The sequence below is a fragment of the Hippocampus bargibanti genome, linkage group LG12 (assembly GCF_051943395.1).
Source record: "Hippocampus bargibanti isolate YZ-2025 linkage group LG12, ASM5194339v1, whole genome shotgun sequence".
NCBI lineage: Eukaryota > Metazoa > Chordata > Actinopteri > Syngnathiformes > Syngnathidae > Hippocampus > Hippocampus bargibanti.
Window position 1 is genome coordinate 15,422,356 of NC_142745.1, and position 18,136 is coordinate 15,440,491.

Here is an 18,136-nt window from a genome sequence, read left to right on the forward strand (position 1 = left end):
ATGTAAACATCTTCCTGTGTGTGTGTTTTCTGTGAGTGTGACAGGCCCGTGCCGGATAAAATGTTACCACAAGCTTGACACATAGCCAAACAAAGTCACTTCTTTTTAGCAACTTCGCGTGCTAGCATTATAATACGCTTTTCTTTCATCGCCATTAATTGATGGGATAGTCAGGCAGGTGGTGAGTTGGTTATCTAGCAAATCAGTCCGTGACTTAGCATCTTTGTTGGTTGCTTAGCTAAGCCGCTGGCTCTTTGGATTGGATTGGATTGGATTGGATTTGCCTTTATTAGTCTCACAGTGGAGAAATTTACATTTCACAGCAGCAAAATGATGAAAGGAATGAAAGTAGAAAAACAAAACTACAAAACAAAACTACTTATTCCGTAGTTGTTGTCTGCCAAGATGAAACAAACTTGACAGGGTGCAGAAAACACATGCACAGCATACAATGCATACACAATGCACTGCACAATGCAATGACCCGACCCCGAACGGTTGTGCCGGGAGTCCTTTTGACTGCCACTGATTGGAACGACCAACACTTGCACGGCTGCAGGCAGGGCCGACAGCGCTACCCGTTGGTCACCAATCAGAACGTCGCTGTCTGCCACTGATCGGGACGACCAGCACCTGTGCAGGTGCAGGCGGGGCTGACAGCGCCACCCGTTGGTCGCCAACCAGATTATGACATTAATAAACTCATCATTTTGTTAGCTGTTCAGTTGGTTAAGCACTTTGTTTCGTTCGTCATTTTAGATTTGGTTGGTTTCTTAGTCTGTGACCTGGTCAGTTAGCCACTTTTCTCTTTTGCTTTCTAGTTACTTAGGTGGTTGGTTACTTCAGTCAGTCTATTACATGATCATTTGGTGAGTTAGTAGTTGGTCAGCCTTGCGGTTGGTCGAGCCGTTAGTCCCTCAATTGGTTGGTCTGTTCCTCGGTTTCTAATTGCTGAAGTAGTAAATTAGTTAGATAGCCAGGTGCTTGGTTTGTCACTTAATTTATACTACCTATTGTCGTTGGGGATGACATCCTCGCAGTAACCGGCTCTCCTCAACAGGTGTGGCCTCCTGCAGGTGGGCGACCGGGTGCTGTCCATCAATGGCATCGCCACGGAGGACGGCACACTGGAGGAGGCCAACCAGCTGCTCCGCGATGCCGCACTTACCAACAAAGTCGCCCTGGAGATTGAATTTGACGTGGCAGGTATGTCAAGTGGCAAATAGGCAGGATGCTTCAACCTGTGACAGGAAGTGGAGCCGAACTGCATCCTGTGGGGGTTTTCTTTCACGCAGAGTCTGTGGTGCCCAGTAGCGGAACGTTTCATGTAAAGCTGCCCAAGAAAAGAGGTGTAGAACTTGGACTCACCTTAAGCGGTAAGAACAAAAAATGACTGACCCTTTTGATATTTTAAATATTAATTTTATTTTGTTTTGGGTGTCGTAATGATAAAACGTTGGTGTCTTTTTGTCCGCACCTGTTATCAAGTATACAGTGGCGCCACTTAGTTGATGGGTTGGATTTTTTTCCTTATTCCGTAAGTCAGGGAGCTGGTCAGTCCTTCGGTTCATCGCCTTGTTCGTCAGTCAATCGTCTGTCTGTTGGTCCGTTGGTCCACAGCTCACAGATAGCGCAATTGCGTCATCGTGTGGCAAAATGGAAAACTGTTTTTTTTTTAAACACGTGATATTTGGCTCTTCATTTGCAGCCAATAAAAAGCCAGGAGAGCCTCTCATCATCTCCGACATCAAGAAGGGCAGCATGGCACATAGGTAAGAAGCTCATCATCATCGTCATCATCAATGACGTTTTTCGTCTGGACAAAAAGTCATCTAGGAGAATAAAAAATTGTGTTTTCCCAACATACAATACAATACATAGGGATTTATATCGCGCTTTAGCATCAGCTTGAGCTGCAACAAAGCGTTTAACATGGACAGGTATCATATACAGGACATAAAGCAGTCGCGGTATACAGTACAGTGAGACCTCAACTTACGAACTTAATTGGTTCCCAGACAGAGTGTGTAAGGCAAAAAGTGTGTACCTCAAAAAAAAAATTCCCATAGGAAACCATTAACATGGGAATAATCCGTTCCCGGGGTTCCATAAAATATACTTTTCAACTAAATAAGCCTTAAAACTACACACAACATACCTTATTCTATGTATAACAAATGTGCTATTGTATTGCAATGAAAGAAAAACACTGCATTGTATCATAAAGTCACTTTATTTACATTTGTGATGGTCATTTATGGCTTGATGGAATGTGGTTGGAGGTCGAAGGTCAAAGGGAAAATAAAGTTTTATTTACCCTTCTGATGGTCGTTGATGGCTTATGGAAGGAGAGTCACCTTCCATAAAGACTGTTGGTGCTGTTCGGTCGTGTGCTTCCGCCGAAGATCACTCCGCCAGCCGTGGTGGGTGTGTATTATGAAAATAGTGCTTATTATAAGGTTTAATTTTCATAAATTTGACGTTTGTAAGACGAAAAGTTTGTAAGTTAAGGTGTTTGTATGTTGAGGTCTCACTGTATTAATATGCCACGGGATTAAAAATTGCCAATTTTCTGAGAAAAATTAACATTTCCTGTACTGTAAATGTAGTTTTTATGATATTACAATTGCGCTTCAAAAGTTATTGTAAAATAAAATGCAGTAGAACTCGAAATTTTCTCTCTAAAGAAAAAGCAACATTATTCGTATTTGTAATGTAGGTTCCGGGGGACGAATAATAATTTTGTCTTACCTTCGTTTAGGACAGGAACTCTGGAACCAGGGGACAAAATTTTGTGTATCGATAACGTGCGTCTGGAGACTTGCTCCCGAGAGGAGGCTGAACAAATCCTGCAGCAGTGCGAGGAGCTCGTCAAGCTCAAGATCCGCAAGGACGAAGACAACTCAGGTGAGGTCTCGTCACATAAACGCCACTTCATAGAGACCCCCCCCCCAAAAAAAAAACAAACAAACAAACAAACAAATAAACAAACAAAAAAAAAAAAAAAACAATGAACGTTCTTGACAATTCAAAGTTCCGAAGTTGTCCACACGGTGACGCTGTTCGCCAAAAGTCGACTTCCATGACGTCAAAGACCTTGACTTTTTGTTTCAATCGAAGAAAGTTGTTTTAGCAAAAAGAAAAGTAAAGATTTTAACGAAAATAAAACTTGAAATGTCTGCTACCACCATGCCCAATTGTACCATTTCTTCCTCTGTGGAAAGGCCACATCGTCCCTTAAGGGACAACCGACGTCACCTTTTTGTTTGCTAACTGACATGAAAAAAACGTTTGATAGCATCTAAAATACCCAAAACACACAGTATGATATTTTTAGTCACATGCAAAACACCAATAAAAATGACTTAAGTGTCTAAAAAGTACAGTAAAGTCTCGTTATATCGATATTCAAGGGAGTCCGAAAAAATATCGATATAACCGGGACTATCGATATATCCGACCCTGTTTGCATGTAATTTTCTCCGTGCGTGCATAGAAATGGTATCGATATAACCGGGACTATCGATATATCCGATATCGATATAACGAGACTTTACTGTACTTCAATTTGAAACCGGAAATGGCCAGTTTCAGAAGGTCCCGCCCCCATGTTCGTGGTGTCACGGCAAGACGTCTTGCCTTGCTCTCGAATCAAAACAATGGCTTCAGATTAAGCAGGCTATTGTATGGCTATTGTATTAGGCAACATAGGATTAGTAATACTGATGAGGTGATACTGTCTGAAGTGGGGCAATCAGGCCAGTCGTTAGTACGACAGGAACTATCAGTGGAGCAGCTGCAGGGAGTAGTCCTCTGCTCCCCCCAACCCGAGAGCAGGGACCCATCATCGTATCATAGCAGAGTCCGGCACCGCCATGTCTGGACAGTAGGGATATATATATAGGGCCTAAACTACCAGTAAGACTTTAGTTTGCTGACGAAGTTTCTTGGACAAGAAGCGAAACGTCCGACACCTTCAAAGAAGTACAGATGACGGCTGAAGAAACCTTTTCATCGATGGACCACTCCTGTATGACTGAGTGCTGAGAGCACAGATGCATAAAGTGTCTGTTTATAATTTTTGTGAAGACGTTTTTATAGTCGGGTAAAACTGTATGCACACACACACAAACGCATGCGCGCATGCGTTTGTGTGTGTGTGTGTGTGTGTGTGTGTGTGTGTGTGTGTGCGTGTGTGTGTGCGTGTGTGTGTGTGTGTGTGTGTGTGTGTGTGTGTGTGTGTGTGTGTGTGTGTGTGTGTGTGTGTGTGTGTGTGTGTGTGTGTGTGTGTACAGATGAGCAGGAGACGTCTGGCAGTATCATCTACACGGTGGAACTGAAGCGCTACGGAGGCCCGCTGGGCATCACCATCTCAGGCACGGAGGAACCCTTTGACCCCATCACCATCTCTGGACTCACCAAGCGAGGCTTGGCTGAAAGGTGTGCACGCACTGCAAAATACTTGTCGTGTTGACACACTTTGTCACACTTGTACACAAGAATGACTTAAAAAAATAACATTGATCACTTGGGTAAATTCTTTCAAATTGAACTTTGAACTGAAGAATGACATCTTGTGTCTCATTTTAATGGTGTCAAATGTAAAAAGTTGTCATTATTTTTTTTAATCTTGAATCATCTGTAAGGCCAACACGCCCCCTGTGCTGACCCTGCTGTCAAACATCCACGCTAAAAACTTCACTTTCTGTCTACTTCGGAAATGTTGCTGACATTCCCCCCTTTTGTTTGTGTGTATTATTAGAAATTATTATGGCCAGTCTTTGACCCTGGCACGGATCATTTCTATTTCCATGATTTCCCATGTGAAAAACAAAATATTCCCATAACGTTCCAATGTACTATAAAGAGTGGAAACAGGAAGTTGAACCCAAACAAGCAAACATCAAATGTCAGAATGAAGAAGATACACATTGCAAGTTACGTGTATGTGTGTGTTTGTGACCAGAACGGGCGCCATCCACGTTGGTGACCGCATCCTGGCCATCAACAGTGTGAGCCTGAAGGGCAAACCCCTGAGCGAGGCCATTAACCTGCTGCAGATGGCCGGAGAGACCGTCACACTCAAGATCAAAAAGATGATCGACAGTAAGACTATTTGATCATGATTGTGATGATGACCATCATGATGGTAACAAAGAACTTTAGCCAGAGCAGACGTTAACATGATCCTAAAATGGCCGCTTCTTACCAATATTCACAATTTTGGACATAGTTTCTCAGACTTTTTTGCGGGTCGGCTCAAAATGGGTATGCCTGCCAAATTTCAGCAGCTTAAAAGCCAACCGACACCATTTTTTTGTTTCCCAACTGACATCAGAAAAACGTTTTATAGCATCTAAAATACCCAAAACATGCAGGCCGATATTTGTAGTCAAATGAAAAACACCAATATAATAGAGTTAAAGTGTCCCAAAAGTTTCAGTTTCAGCAGGTCCCGCCCCCTTGTTCGTGACGTCACACCAAGACGTCTTGCCTTGCTCGAGAATCAAAACAATGTCTTCAGATTCGGAGAAGATGCTTTCTTGTTACTCATCTAGTTATGAATATCATTCAAATACAGTAAAGTCTCGTTATATCGATATCGGATATATCGATAGTCCCGGTTATATCGATACTATTTCTATGCACGCACGGAGAAAATTACATGCAAACAGGGTCGGATATATCGATAGTCCCGGTTATATCGATATTTTTTCGGACTCCCTTGAATATCGATATAACGAGACTTTACTGTAGTTCTGAAGAGGAAAGCATAAATGTTTGCAATCGATTAAAGAAGTTATTCCGTGTAATTTTGACGCGTCTGGACTGCAATGTAGCATCCCAGAAAATGCAGAAGATGGCGCCCAAGCTCCGTTGGAAATGGGCTATTTGTCCGCTGGTATCAAATAGTAGTCTTGGTGCAACACAAAACGATTCACCATCGCGTTATTTGTGTTTTCCTTCTAATTTCGGCATCAACACGGATCAACACGAAGTTTTCAGACCAAACAAAGTACCCAAAATGCATTGTGTGTCGCTTTCTCGATCAGTGACGATAACTACCGTGACATCACGTACGGGACTCGTCACCAACTCAAAAACAAGACTTCCTGAATATTCTTAAAACGTAAACTACAGCTATATGTGGTGGAATCTTTGTAAAATACGCTCAGTAGAAGTCATTTGAAGTGATTTTACAAATTATGGACACAAATTGTCCAGAGGCGTCAGTTGTCCTTTAAGTGAAACTGTCTTCTGGGACAGAATTTCTTTTTCACTCATTCACTGCCAGACGATGTACAAAAATGTGTCCAATCCAGTGCCAGGGTTTTTGTCATTTTCAATCAAATTCCAGGACCCACAGAATCTAGAGTTTTCGGATGACATAAACATTCAATGCAACGTAAGAAAATGTATACTTTCATCAGAAAAAAAGAGTTAATTCCGAAGTTCTATGGGTCTGGAGTAATATGAGGTGCGGCTGTACAAAAGGCAACTGTTGGACTTTGTGGAAGGGAAAAAAAACATTGGCAGAGGTCTGACCAGCGCTTTATCGGCATCCTCTGTCAAGAAAAACCAAAACCCGAGCAAATTTGGGATTGGCAGTCCATGTCATATTTTCAATTCCTGAATAAATTCGGAAAGGGCAAGATGAACATGTGAAAAATGAGTTTTTAAAGTCAGAAATCTCTACCGGGACACAAATAGACCAAAACCCACCTGACTATGTCAACACACACGTTTTACGAAAGTTGTGAATTTGAAAACACAGACCCGGACGTCCACTCCACTTTAATTTCGTTGTACCTGCCCGATTAAAATACAGGAAAATCTTTCAGATTTCATCTAAATTTGTCTCCCTTTGTCGGTAAGGCGCAGATGATCGCAAAGCGAGCGAGGCAGACGAAACCACCGAGAACGAGCTGAGCGGTGGAGAGGAGGACGACTTGACCGACTTGACGGACAGCCAACAGACCAACAAATTGTCCGAACTTTACGCCACGACTGTCCCCAGTGTCGACTCTGCCATGGACTCCTGGGATGGATCCGGCTTGGACGCTGGATACTGCAGCCAGGGTAACTCTGGGGGTGGTGGTGGCGTGGGGGCTCATATTTCAAGTGAACGTGTCCTTATTTCTGTCAATGCAACGCGGCTTAGGCACCTACAACCATCAGGCGTCCACCGGCATGGCCCTTCACCCTCACGAATGGCGCAGTGCAAAGAAGCAGCAGCAGAATCGCACAACAACGCCCCCGCCTGGCTGCCGGAAGAACTACCCCTTCAGCGACGGCGGATTTAGCGAGGACGAGTGGGAAAAACCGTTGGGGTGAGACGGCGAATATTAAACTTCATTTTGGAAAAATAAAAGAAACAATTTTGACTCGAAAATCAACACCGCAGTTACCTTGGCCAACCGACAGACGGAATTCTGCTGGATACCGATGACAGTTTCTGGTGTCAGGCCCTGGAGGACCTGGAGACCTGTGGCCAATCGGAGCTGCTCAGAGAGATCGAGGTTAGTTAACATGTAGCGCAAAGTGATTTGACGTTAAAAAAAAAAGTACGATTCACTGTTTAGTTTAGAGCAGGGGTGGGGAACCTATGGCTCGCGAGCCATATATGGCTCTTTTGATGATTGAATATGGCTCGCCGATAAAACTAAATACATATTCTCTTTATTTCGGCGTTCATTTCCTGTTGGGGCTGCAATTGGCAAAAATCGCAATTTTGATACTGGCCGTCAAGTTGAAACAGGTAAACGCCCCTTAAATGAGCCCAACGAGTGCACTTCAGCTTGAATGCACCGAAGCATTCACCTTTGAGGAGAGAAAAGGTTCTGATTCTAATTTGGAATGAAACAATACCATCGATGAAACAGTCGAATGTCAGTGACATTTTAACAAGGCCCATGCATGTTAACATTAGCATCAATATACTGTGGGAGCTTATGAGCCGTGTGCAGGCTAGCTAGCAGTAACTTTGTCTACGAGGAACAGAAAACCATTCATGTTAACGGTGAGTACTATCACAAAGTTATTTGAAATAATACATTCTGACATTTTGTTGAAAAGTGGCCGTGCGTGCGTGCGTGTTTGCGTGCGTGTTTGCATGTGTGTGTGTATGTGCGTGTGCGCACGCGCGCGTGGGTATGTGCGCGCATGCGCGCCCCGCGAGTGTGTGCGCGCGCTTGTGTGTGTGGCTCTCACTGAAAAACATTTCGAAATATTTTACTTTTATGGCTCTCTTAGTCAAAAAGGTTCCCGACCCCTGGTTTAGAGAATCAAAACACCAAAGCGTGCCAACATATCACACAATTTCACCAAACCAAAGGTTCTTGAGTTTCCTGCTAGCATTTCATGAGAAAGCTAGCGATTGGCTAACATAAAAGAGTTAAATTGTGTCTCTTCTGAGAGCCCAGTATGATAATGTAGCTTGTCTGTGGCAGGCATCAATCATGACTGGCACAGCTATCAGTTTGGGCGTGGATGGCGTCAACAAACCTCTGAGCGATCCCATCCTCAGCCACGGGCGGATGAGCACCTTGGAGCGGAACTGCCTCCTTCACCACGACGATCTGCACCTCCACGACCATGAAGGTTGGCCTTCTTGCCAAAACGAAAGCTTGACCTTCCGTCAGGGCAGGTCCAGACCTGGTCTTAGAAGGCCCCTTTCCAACAAGATACATTATTTGGAGTTTTTTTTTCCTTTGTTGGTGTAATAGTGGTTGGTCCTGAGTGTTTTACATCTCGCTCTCACAGACCCCCGCCTGGAGGTCCACTTTCATCCAGATGAGTTGCTCCATTCAGGGACGCAACTCCTCCAGGACAACATGCCCCCGCTCATGCACAACGAGCCCAAATCCAAAGCCTCACTGAGGGTCTCGGAAAGGACGTGGGAGTCCCGCCGCATCAAGGAGGAGATGCAAGGGCTTCTGTCCCCAACGCCTCTGGAGCTGCACAAAGTCAGTTTACACAAGAGTCTTGATTGAGGTTGATCGGTTTTGTTGGAAGGAACTTTGAAAGGGAATTTGGTACAAAGTGTAAGCTTGTGAACAGCACCAGTCGAAACTTGTGCTGTTTCTTCTTTGACTTGACCATACTACGATGAATATAACGTTTATAGCCGCATTTCAACGGCACCAGTCACATTGGAAAGTGTCAGTCCTAGAGCAGGCGTGCCCAAATCTGGCCCCCCGAACTCCCTACCTGACCACTTTAAGATGTCTCCTTCGTCCAACGCACTTTGGGCATCCCTCAGGGTAGATAGAGTCTCTTCTGATTGTCCTCGGCAAGAACAGTTTTGGGGGAGAAATTTGCAGAGGTTTATAAACCCTGAAACTAAACATTGAATCGAAGTAGGTGTGATGGAGAATTGGTTCTGGGTGGTTGCTGAAACTGCCTTGAGCAAGAACCAGAACCTGCAATTGATCCTCGACCGTTCTCGTTTCATCCCCATGCAGGTTACCGTGATCAAAGATCCTGAAAGTGACGACTTTGGCTTCAGCGTGTCCGACGGCTTCCTGGAAAAGGGCATTTATGTCAACATGGTCCGTCCGGACGGACCAGCCGACCGATCGGGCCTCCGACCTTACGACAGGATCCTACAGGTTTTGTCGATCACTTTCTTCACCCTAGCGAAAGTAATCAAAGACTTAAAGTTTGTCATGACTCGACCCAATCTTTCTTTGGCAAAAACATTTTACATTTTTGACTTGAAGCCCCATGATCCCAAACATTTTGGGAGACCACCTCCGGTCTCTGTTTTAGGTGAACCATGTCAGGACTCGAGACTTTGACTGCTGCCTGGCGGTGCCGCTCATCACGGAGGCCGGCGACCGGTTGGAACTGGTCATCAGCCGCAATCCACTGGACGGCGCAGAGGACAACAACAACACGCTGGACCACCACCCACTGGATCTGTAGCTCAGATGCACCAGACAGTCAGGTTTGTTTGTCTCTTTGTCAGGTCTCAGACACCAAAAATGTGATACTTTGGAGTAAGTTTGTAAATATCCACTTTGTTGTAGTTCTGGTTTCCCTCAGAGCACTTTAGATATGGTGGTTCCACACTTGTAGATCATCACACCACTTGTACAGTTTCTCAAATCATCTCTCCCCTTTGAAAGTAATGGAAATGCCATTGATCCGTTCCAGCTGCCACAAAAGATGTATATTATCACAAAAAATGCACTCCATAATTTTGCACTTCATCAAACATAACAGTAACAACCTAATTTAATAGAATACACCGCATTCGGAGTTTTCTATTCATTTAGTTTTGATACACTTCTGTAATATAATCCATATCCCCCCCCCCCCCTTTTTTGTTTTGTAGTCTAATTTTCACAGTGTGACACACCAGGATCTGCCTCATGGTTTTTCACTGATGCTCCGAGACAAACCACCCAACCTGAGGATTTAAGCACCTGCATCATGGGAATAAGGTCTTCACTGAGTGTGGTGTCTTTGCACACGTCCACAATGCTGCTAAACTCGCACAAACACTACAACTCCACTGGAGGTCCCAGAAAAACCTTTCTCCGTGCACTGCAGCACAACACCAGTCTGTCATCCTGAAGGCACCATGCCATGATGTCATCACAACGTTTTCTTTTAACCGTCTTTGATAGACTGTACGGAAAACGGTGCTAAGGACGCGCTCTTTGCAGAGTATGATGTGCAGCAAGTTGTCCAAATGCCACATTTTTCACAAACTGTAGCCGTCCCAATACTTTTGTCCAAATTCTTGTCTCTCGGTACTTCCTGATTATGCCCCAATAATTATGTTCGGTCCAAATGTACCTTTGCCATATGTGTCGATTTTCCAATGTATTTATTTTATTTGAGAACCACGTTTTCTTCATGTACGTTTGTGCAGATTCTCCAAAATATGTGCTGGTTACCATGGTAACCATTGAATTTGCAGGCCTCTTCAATGCATAAGTGTTTCCTGCCTTTTGAGGCTTTCCTTATCTGTGTGGAAAGTTGCAAAATCATGAGGTCAACCTCAAGTGTCCCCCCCTCCCCCCCCACACACACCCACCCGTCCAACCATATTTTTAGTCCCACACATTCCTTCCTGGGGCTTTACATCGTCACCTGCTGCTGTTTTCTTCCGGAACGTCGCCCTCGTGGAGGCAATTATTTCTGGATTAGTGGCGCTAAGAGGGGCCCACACGCCCGGCACATGAACTCGCTCACCTGATAACACTCACCTCTCACCTCACATCCTTAAACCCCCTCACCCCTAACCCACCCCCACCCCAGCAAACGTGAACAAACACCCAACAAGGTCAACCGCAAGATTCACAACTTCCACTCGTTCTCGAGGTTACACTCTCTCGTCCATTAGTCATGGATTGCCAAATAGGCGCACACGCTCTCCACCTTTGACAAATCGTTTTGAACACTCCTGCAGAATCAGTGCACTCCCTCCCCCTTGCACGTGTTAGTTCAGCTTCACACCCCAAGTGTGAGTATACACCAGAATGCTGTATGTGGGTTTACATGTAAATAATGACAGTGTATGGGGGTGCGTCTTGTAAAAAAAAAAAAGCACAAATCGCCGTACGATACAATGTAGTGTAAATATCGGCATGATTTTTTTTATACTCACATTTTGTAAAGCAACAAAAACAAGTGACTGAAAAAGCCTTCCTGAAGTATTGTTGATTTTCATGTATTTATAATGTGTGTGTGTGTGTGTGTGTGTGTGTGTGTGTGTGTGTGTGTGCTGCGTGTGCGTGTGTGTGTGCGCGCCCTATGCATCGAAATGTTATTGTGTTTGAAGCCCAATCTGGAAATAAATGACTGTGGAGATTTCGACGTAACAAAATCATCCAGCCGTGACCGAAATTGCTTTCTCATCCAAGGCACACGATGCTGCTCATTTGCATGTCCCTGCCTTGGCCACCTGGTGACAGTATAAGAAATCTGCTTTCACGGCTCCAAATATGAATTGTTCTTCACAGAGGATAAAGAAGATATGTCTGTGGGTATTGTTACGTTATCTGTCTACGTGTGCTGCCGCACATTGGTGTTCAGATCTCCGTGGCTTCAAGCGTAATACCATTACAACACAGATATTTATTTTAAGCCCATTTAAGCCTGTGTGCCTATGGCCTTTTTTCATTGTGTGTTAGCATCATAGCATTAGGCTAGTGAGGGCTGTGTAATTGTTGTATTGTATATATATATATATATATATATATATATATATATATATGTATTCAAAATGGCCGACGCGAGGTTTATACGACAGAATAGTATACAATGTCAATCTGTTGTTTTTAAAGTACGTTTTCTATTTAATACTATTATATACCAAACTGCTTACAGGTCAATTATTAATCTTATACTTTTTGGTGTCATTTTTATCATTTTGTATTATCAATTTTTATTACTGTGTCGTTCTGCTGACCCAAATACGCACAGGTTCCCACGCATACGCGCTGTTGAAAAATCGCCCTCCCTGCTAACGGAGAAGCCAGAAGAGGTCGCCCAATACACACGCTCGGACCTGGGCGGACGCCAAAGGAAAAAAATCTCAAAAAGGCGGTGGCGGCGCGGGCCGACTCGGCGTTCTCGTCGAGATAAGATAAGATAAATGAGGCATGCTGAAAGTTGAGCGCAACTGGCAACGCAGCCACGGCGCGACATATGGTCCTTTGACAGCGCTAAAAAAAATAGTTCTTACAAAATGCTGAGAGAAGCGGTTGCTCTCTGTGCTCCGGCAAATAAACATCTTAGTTCTTCAATCTAAACGAGAAGGGCCATCTCGACTCTTTATTCTACCAAATGCATCGCAAACACTCTGCAGATATCAACAGCGTTGCTGGGCTGCAACCGTAGTGGTCCCAGCCGTCAAATTAAAAAAAAAGGGTCTGGCGATCGTGGTCGTAACTCGCACCGGTCGTAAATCGGATATTACCTGTATATATATATATAATTGTATTTATTTATTTTTCCAAATAAGAAAAAAATATTCTGATTGGTGTACTACTTTTCTGCCTTTGTCGTTGATATGAACTTGTGTACCTTGGATGGACTGTTGGTATTGTTTACGCGTCAATGTTTTTGTTTGAAATGTTTTCATATGACTGAAGCGCTAAAAGTCGGCAAAGCTTGTTCCGAATTCCAGATTGGGCTTTTCAAAGGTGTCATTTTATCTGTTTCAATCTCCGTGTTATATCATGTTTTTCTACCACCAGTGTTCTCTTCCAAAACGTGGGGAGAAGCAAATGGAAGAGAGAATTGGTATGTGCAAAATAAAAAGTGAAACTTGCTTGTTGTCATGTTTTGCCAGGCATGGCGGCTTCGTTACTTAAGGTTTGGGTTTCAAGGTAGATTTTGAACTGCGTTAGGGTTAGCCACCCCAAATGTTTTTTTTACATTCTATCAAAATGTTTCCAGAAAACAAGTCGCTGAGAAATAAACACAAGACAAGATGCTGCGCTTTTTATTGGTATTTTTTTTTTAATTTTTAATCAAGAAACAACAAAAAAAAACAATTTATTCACATTTTTGAATCCTGATCAACACTTTTTTCAACACTTTAGCAGATGACTTGGAAGGAAACACACAAGAGAAAAAGCTGTGATAAAGGTTTGGAGTTTCTCATCATCACGACGTCACCATGAAAACCGCGAATGGGATGAGGCTGACGATACAGCAGATGACGACGAAGAGCAGTGCAAATGTGCTTTTTCGCTGTGAAGTTGTCGAACGAAAAACGTCAGCTGGCATACTCCCGACCGTCCGTCCGTCCCCGCTAGGGGGCACTACCCGGCTCAAGACCCAGCCAGGCAATACTGCGGCTCAGTGGATCCAAGAGCCAAATATTATTTTCAAATAAGTTATTACACGCGACAGACGCTGGACAGGAACACACGTCAGTGAGGGAATCCATGAACATGTCAGCACCGAATTGTCCAAATATCGTTTCACGCTTTGACTTTTGGTCGTTAGCTGTGGTCGTTAGCTGTGCTCGTTAGCGGCGTGGCATTTCGCGACCGCCGGCGTAATGTTTTAATACAAATGCCTGCAGTGGATTTCATGATGGCTGTTTGAGAAAAAAAAACTTGAAATACTGGGGGGAAAAACTAGTGAAATATGATTTGAAGTGTTTTAAGGAAAAATTCAACAGTTACAAAGCATTTCATCAAAGGAGGAACGAGACTCAAGGGCGCAATGTGACATTCCAGGAGAGAATATTCATGATCCATGAAATAAAATAAAAAATATTGATATGACTTTTTGTTACTTGTTTGCGGGGAACACAATACGTGAAACAGCAAAGAGTAAACATGATACGTTTCTATTTGAAAAATAATTATGTGTTGATCATCTATGCCTTTGATGAATTTAGGGGACAAAAAATACATGTGAATTAAAAAATGATAATAAAAAAGAAAAACTTTTTATGGACAAAATGAGGTCTTCATCTGAGGAAAAACACCGTTACAGCACAAACAAGTTATTTGAGGACAAAACACTGATATGAAGAATTAACTTAAAAAATACTGTGTGGATGAATCATTTTGAGGATAAAAAGTGAGGGCTGCTTATTTAGGGAGAAAAGTAATTACTAGCGGAACGTCATCCATTAGTATATTACTTTTTGGGGGGCAGGAGGGCAAAAAAGATCATTTCTTTTTAGGGTAAAAAGCAGCGATGAGTGTCTTGGGGAGCACACATCAATCACAATGTCAAGTATTTATCGAAGGAAATGACTTTGAATGATGGATCTGTCAAGAATGTTGCTTTGCAATGCTAGCATGTTAGCGCGGTGCTATATTGATAGTAGCTTACAGTTAGCGTGCGTTTGTGTGTGTGTGTGTGTGTGTGTGTAAGCCGAATGGGGTGGATTCTTTTCAAAAAAGTCAACTTTGTAGACAAAAGTTTTGAGACATTTCACATTTGGTGGTGCTGGGGCGATTAACGCTGAATGTCGATTGAATACAGTGCAGTGGTTCGAAAAGTTTGTCAAATGGGAAATATTTTCGTTCACAATTTTATATATATATATATGTATTTTTTTTCTTTCAAAATGGCCTTATGTAATTACTGACCACCCCCACCCTCGACTACTCCTTCAAAACAGCCCCAGTGTATTTTAGTCCTTGTCCCAATACTTTTGTCCATGCGTTTTTTTTTTTTTTTTTTTTTTTTTTTTAACAGCAGGATTTTTTTGTTTGTTTTCTGTTTTGTGCAACTCCTCATTCACAGTGAAAACAGGAACACGACAGTCCAAAGAGAACATCGACAGAGGCGGGACTAATACTAATATTAATAATCATAATACAAATTGAAGCTTCTCAACAACTTGGGGGAACCACCTGAGTCCGATCGGAGGCTAAAGCGATTCTATGAGAGCGAGAGAACGAGGTCAATCGGCTACCACAAAACACGACAAACATTCAGGGTTCATCTCTTGGGGCATGGCGTTTATGGCCATTGTGTGCGTTAAGGTGCGTTTCGCAACCAGCATCCTGGTTTGGAGTTTTCAGACTTACACATTCAGCGGATTTTTCGCCTCAGTTTTTTTTTTTTTTTTGGCTTTTTACAGCTTTGATTTGTCACGTATAAAAATGGCTACCAAGTGGAGCAAAAACAGATTTTCAAGTTCAGGCCACCAGGCTTGTCCAAATTTTGGATGGAAAAAAAACTTGTGATATTTGTTTTGAGTGTTGGGTAGATCACCAGCCCATGACACTTCTGGCCACCCTGAAAGGAAACCTTGACTTGTTTGTAGGATGTTGAAATGTCTCAAATATTTGGAACCACAAATTTTTTTACTTGACACTGAGCAAAACAAAACATACAACTTCAAATTACAGTGGGACCTTGGCTGACGAACTTAATTGGTTCCCAGACAGAGTGTGTATCCCAAAAATTAATTTCCCATAGGAAACCATTAAAATGAGAATAATTCGTTCCCAGGTCCCCATAAAACATAATTTTCTACTTTCTAATTTTCTAAGCCTTAAAACTACACAAAATATACCGTATTTTATGTATAATAAATGTGCTATAGTATTATGATTAAAGAAATAAACTACTGTACAATAAAGTCATTTTATTTACCTTTGTGACGGTCGTTAATGACTTGATGGAATGGAGTGTCCGGTTTCCTCAGCATTAAACACTTGATGAGGAACGTAACCTTCTTTCACCATCTTGAGGAATGATCCCTTGGAGAGGCTTTCTATGTGATAATTGTATCTAGTTCTTCATCAATTGTGATCTGTTTAGCTGGGTTGATAGCTTTTTGCATCAAGTGTCCAAATGACTTGTGCGGGTTGTTTGTGGAGCCTGATTGATGGGATCTTTTAACTGTTTTCTCACTCTCTCTCTCTGTCTGCCTGTCTCTTTAATGTTTTACCGGCCTCACTCTCTCTCTGTCTGTAACCCCATCCCCCACTGCTGCGTTCTTGACCAATCACGTGGCTTTAACCGAAGACCGGGGGCGGGGAATAGAGGACAAAAACAGTGGCCACCATTTTATTTTTAGGAGAACGGGCTGGTTCGCGAACGACACATCACTCATTGTGACAGCTCCGTGTGTATCCCGAAAAATAGTTGGTATGCCAAGGTAAAATTTTCATAAATGTAACGTTCGTAAACCCAAAAGTTCGTAAACCAAGGGTTCGTAAACCGAGGTTTCACTGTAGCTGATTGTGATTGTCGGCTTTCTTTTTTGGGATTCAGTCCAACTCTGAACTTTTTGATTCCAGGACTCAGAGGTCGCCTTCTTATCCAGAAGAAGAAAACGCAACTTCCTTTATGAAGTATTCCTAAAAGACTCGCGGCTACTTAAAAAAAATCTTCCTCTAAACCATTTCTTTCTTCTCTTTTCCGCATACCACCAAACAGAGAAACAGACAGATTGACAGACGTAAAAACAAAAGGCGGCTAGTTAGCATTAGCTTGAGGAGAAGCATTTGGGAGACTGGCAGGAGAGGAGAGCGAGCTCATGGAGAGCTTTCCACCCTGCGCTCTCGCAGTATACTTTGTTTTGTTTTTTTACATCATGGTTTCTACGATGGTGTGGCTGGGGCCCTTGAGCAGCAGTCCCTTGTTCCCGTTGGGGTCCGCGGAGTAGGCTAGTTCCCGGGGGCCGCGGTGGTCGGCCGGGCGGGAACTGGCGCCGCCACGAACTGGTGCGGCTACCGCCTTGATCCTCTGTAGAGAGAGAACAACAAAAATCAATTCAACTACATATCGGACTGACAATCAAAACGGTAACAATGTGTGTATAATCACACCCTGATGCAGGGTGTGATGCAGTAAGACACTGCTGTTATCTGTCATCTTTGAAAACAAATTTTTTAAACAAAAATTTAAGTGCTGAGTGAAGCAAAAAAAACAAGCCAATGACTGGATTAGGCATGAATGAATCCGAATGCATTTTTTTTGTATTTACGTTGTACCTATAAACGCTTTTCAAAACTCTCAAGGACACTTTACAGTGACGGGATAAGAATTGTTTCTGTGGGTGAGCAGCGACAGCTTTTACCTTCATGGCTGACCAGTTTCTTCGACATCAAAGTATTACAGTGATTCTTTTCCACTATATTATTATTTGTTATAATTTTATTATGTTTCTTATTTGAAAGAGAGGCCCGTTTAACGGTAAGATCAGAGCATTGTCATCAAATGGTGAGTATAGTTTTGCTTTGCTTGAATGCCGCTGTGCCGATGACCATTTTGTGTTTGGGAGCCTCTTACCGAGTATCTTCATCTTTATTAAGTTCATAGAGTTTGTTCGTAGTGCTTGTTCTGTAGCCACAAGGGGACATAAACCAGTGTCCTCTTGTGCCGGTCCCAAGCCCGGATAAATACAGTGTTGTGTCAGGAAGGGCATCCGATGTAAAAGCTTGGCCAAAACAAGCATGCGAATCAAACCTCTGAAGATGGAGGACACTGATTCGCTGTGGCCACCCCTTGAAGGGAAAAGCCAAAAGATAAGGAGTAGATTTGCATACATTAAATTATTTTAATATTATGTTTTTGTCATGATCTGGTTGGCGACCAACGGGGGGCGCTGTCGGCCCCGCCTGCACCTGCACAGGTGCTGGTCGTCCCGATCAAATTGGCGACCAGCGGGTAGCGACGTCAGCCCTGCCGGCAG

The 18,136-nt window shown here is 43.1% G+C and overlaps 2 protein-coding genes across 10 annotated transcripts in view; one reads left to right on the plus strand and one right to left on the minus strand.

The window, feature by feature from the left end:
• grip2b (glutamate receptor interacting protein 2b) overlaps positions 1-13,434 on the plus strand; it is a 67,323-nt gene extending 53,889 nt beyond the window's left edge. For all 9 annotated transcript variants that reach the window (XM_089009974.1, XM_089009977.1, XM_089009973.1 and 6 more), the window contains exons 13-26: positions 1,061-1,206; positions 1,296-1,376; positions 1,709-1,772; positions 2,762-2,907; positions 4,296-4,440; positions 4,967-5,106; positions 6,877-7,080; positions 7,163-7,331; positions 7,406-7,520; positions 8,451-8,601; positions 8,764-8,966; positions 9,465-9,611; positions 9,772-9,949; positions 10,340-13,434. In XM_089009974.1, coding sequence (XP_088866100.1) covers positions 1,061-1,206; positions 1,296-1,376; positions 1,709-1,772; positions 2,762-2,907; positions 4,296-4,440; positions 4,967-5,106; positions 6,877-7,080; positions 7,163-7,331; positions 7,406-7,520; positions 8,451-8,601; positions 8,764-8,966; positions 9,465-9,611; positions 9,772-9,927 — 1,867 coding nt within the window. In that variant the 3' untranslated portion in view covers positions 9,928-9,949; positions 10,340-13,434. The remainder of the gene's footprint in view (positions 1-1,060; positions 1,207-1,295; positions 1,377-1,708; positions 1,773-2,761; positions 2,908-4,295; positions 4,441-4,966; positions 5,107-6,876; positions 7,081-7,162; positions 7,332-7,405; positions 7,521-8,450; positions 8,602-8,763; positions 8,967-9,464; positions 9,612-9,771; positions 9,950-10,339) is intronic.
• Positions 13,435-13,446: 12 nt separating this feature from the next.
• The window catches only part of LOC148890662 (sodium- and chloride-dependent taurine transporter-like), a 30,820-nt gene continuing 26,130 nt past the window's right edge, over positions 13,447-18,136 (minus strand). The window contains exon 15 of the mRNA XM_089009982.1: positions 13,447-17,187. Within this exon, the coding sequence (XP_088866108.1) occupies positions 17,029-17,187 (159 nt within the window). The 3' untranslated portion in view covers positions 13,447-17,028. The remainder of the gene's footprint in view (positions 17,188-18,136) is intronic.